This window comes from Mastomys coucha, unplaced genomic scaffold (genome assembly GCF_008632895.1).
Source record: "Mastomys coucha isolate ucsf_1 unplaced genomic scaffold, UCSF_Mcou_1 pScaffold20, whole genome shotgun sequence".
NCBI classification, from domain to species: Eukaryota; Metazoa; Chordata; class Mammalia; order Rodentia; family Muridae; genus Mastomys; species Mastomys coucha.
In genome coordinates this window covers 62,478,773-62,481,577 of record NW_022196903.1, presented here as the reverse complement: position 1 = coordinate 62,481,577, position 2,805 = coordinate 62,478,773, and the positions used below count along the sequence as shown (strand labels likewise).

Below are 2,805 nucleotides of genomic sequence, written 5' to 3'. Positions count from 1 at the left end.
ATTACATAGGAAAGAAGACAGTTTAATGAAGAAATATATCTTGTCTTCTCATCTGTTTTACTGGATAACGTTGAATGAAAAAACAGTCAAGGCCTGTTGAATTCAAATGGGTTTCCACTCAGCTTTTTTCTCATTCTTTTCTGGTTTCTTGGAGGGCACCTGTTTACTGTTCTTACAAGGAAGGTGCAAAATCAGTGTTATTGTGGCAATGAAGCCAAAAATGAATGAGCAATGATCTGTAGCCAGGCTGTGCATACTCTCAGCTGGAACCCATAATCCACAGTTCCTCAGCCCTTCTCTCTCACACAGATAAGTAACTTATTTGACACCTGGGACACCCCAAGCAAGGGCGTTTTTGTTAGGGTCTGCATCACTGTGGGAGGGTAATGTGTAGCTTGGAAACAGTAATAAACTCCCAAATCACCAGTCTCCACTCTGCTGATCTTGAGTGTGAAATTTGTCCCTGAACCACTGCCACTGAACCTGTCTGGGACCCCAGAAAATCGGTTGGAAACCCTGTAAATCAAGAGCTGTGGAAACTGGCCTGGCTTCTGCAGGTACCAATCCAAATAGGTGTTTCCATTACTGGGTACAAGGCTCTGACTAGACCTGCAAGAGACAGAAACTTGATCTCCAAGGCTGACAGGCAGGGAGAGTGGAGTTTGGGTCATCACAACATCACTGATGGAAGCTGAAACAATAAGAGAAAAGTACAGAGTTACACACAAACTTCATGATCATCCTTGTGATTTTTTTTATTTTAACTATGATGTTTATTTTTACATATAATTTTTTATATCCTAAAATTCCCTTCTTACCAAAAAAGTGAAATGCAAGCCTCAAGACACTTCTAGTGTAACCTAGACCATCTCATCCATCCATGTCATAATCTCCTTTATAGCACATGTTTCCATCTGGATCCTCGTTCTAACAAATATACATCCCAGAGACCCCATCCCGAGGATAAGACCCATCTTCTCACACATGACAGAATATATGCAATGAGCAATGGGATTCGGGGCTCATGCTCCCTCCACCTTCTCCCCTCTCACTTCCCACTGTCCTCACCAGGAATCCAGAACAACAGCACCAACAGCCTAACAGGCAACTTCATCTTGAGGAGGGAGCCTGAGGAGACAGCCTGAGAAGACTGATCAGTCACTGAAACAAGACAACTGAGCTTTTACCTCAGACTAGTAAGGGTGGGCCCTCCCTGGGGAGCAATATGCAAAGGCCCCTGTTAATGTTGCAGTATAAAAGGAAGAGATACACAAGCTTCTTATGATTACAAAAATGACAAAATCTCTTCTTTTCTGCATGAGTGCTCACAGATCAGCACTAGAAAAACAGTGATGTTACTCATGCACGGCTGTATCCATAATAAAAGAAATGTATATTTATTTTCACCCAGAAGGCTGGGAGTGGTTATTGTTAATAACCTGGTAACCTTGCTGTCTATAGGCTAAGGGGTCACCTGGTTTTCCCAGAACATTCATCCTAGAGTCTCCCTCTGTAAACCTCTATCTTTATCTTCCACACTCAGTCAATTGAACTGACCCTTAGGGAGATGGCACATGTAATTTGCAAAAGAGTTAAAGCATACTCGTGCTTTAGGCTTTACTGTGCACATAGAATTAAGATAATTGTTACCAGGTATTTTTCCCAAAGTGGTAGTGTATTGACATATGATTATTTATGATTATCTGATAAAGTCTTTTACTTAAAAGTGATTAACTTTTCATGTTAAACAGTTTGAAATTTTTGCCAAACTCAGTCATCTGAAGTAGGTTAAATTCTGAATATTCTACCTCCTAGTAGTTTATTGTGAGTTCCCTTTCAGCAGGAATATTAATTTATTTATATGTTCCATTAAAACAAGAGTATGGCTGGGCAGTGGTGGCACACGCCTTTAATTCCAGCACTTGGGAGGCAGAGGCAGATGGATTTCTGAGTTCAAGGCCAGCCTGGTCTACAGAGTGAGTTCCAGGACAGCCAGGGCTATACAAAGAAACCCTGACTTGATAAACCAAAAAGGGACCCAGGCGGCAGCCACCATTTTCTCTCAGGTGAGGTTCTGAGACTGGAGCAGCCAGCCTGGAGGCGCCTTAAGCCAGAGACCCAGGCGGGATTCGCCAATTTGTCTTGGGTGAGTTTCTGAGATCTGAGCACCCAGCCGGGAGCCACAAGCCCCACGACTCCCAGGAGAGCCACAGGGTGGCAGGGACAAGATCCTCTCAGCTTCTGAGTGACAGAGGAGGTTCAGTGTCCTCCTCTGCCCCTTCCCTGCAAGTGGAGGGCCTACCTCCAGAGAGCACATTAAGCCAGAGACCCAGGCAGCAGCCACCATTTTCTCTCGGGTGAGGTTCTGAGACTGGAGCAGCCAGCCCTGAGGCGCCTTAAGCCAGAGACCCGGGCAGGATTCACCATTTTCTCTTGGGTGAGTTTCTGAGACCTGAGCACCCAGCCGGGAGCCACAAGCCCCACGACTCCCAGGAGAGCCGCAGGGCGGCAGGGACAAGATCCTCCCAGCTTCCGAGTGACAGAGGTGGTTCAGCGTCCTTCTCTGCCCCTTCCCTGCAAGTGGAGGGCCTACCTCCAGAGAGCTCATTAAGCCAGAGACCCAGGTGGGATCCGCCATTCTCTCTTGGGTGAGTTTCTGAGATAAGAACAGCTACCTTGGAGGAACAGGCCCCACGAGTCGCAGGAGACTTGCAGGGCAGCAGGGACAGGACAAGCTCTAGCCAGAGACACTGAGAACATCTAACACCAAAAAGTAAAAGATGGCGAAAGGCAAACGCAAGAATC

The 2,805-nt window shown here is 46.1% G+C and overlaps 1 gene segment (V, D, J or C); it reads right to left on the bottom strand.

Annotated features, from left to right (window-relative positions):
* Positions 1 to 287: 287 nt before the first annotated feature.
* Positions 288 to 1,174, bottom strand: LOC116099872. The segment is given in 2 exon segments: positions 288 to 691; positions 1,069 to 1,174. Coding segments are annotated over 2 exon segments (450 nt in total).
* Between the last annotated feature and the right edge of the window lie 1,631 nt (positions 1,175 to 2,805).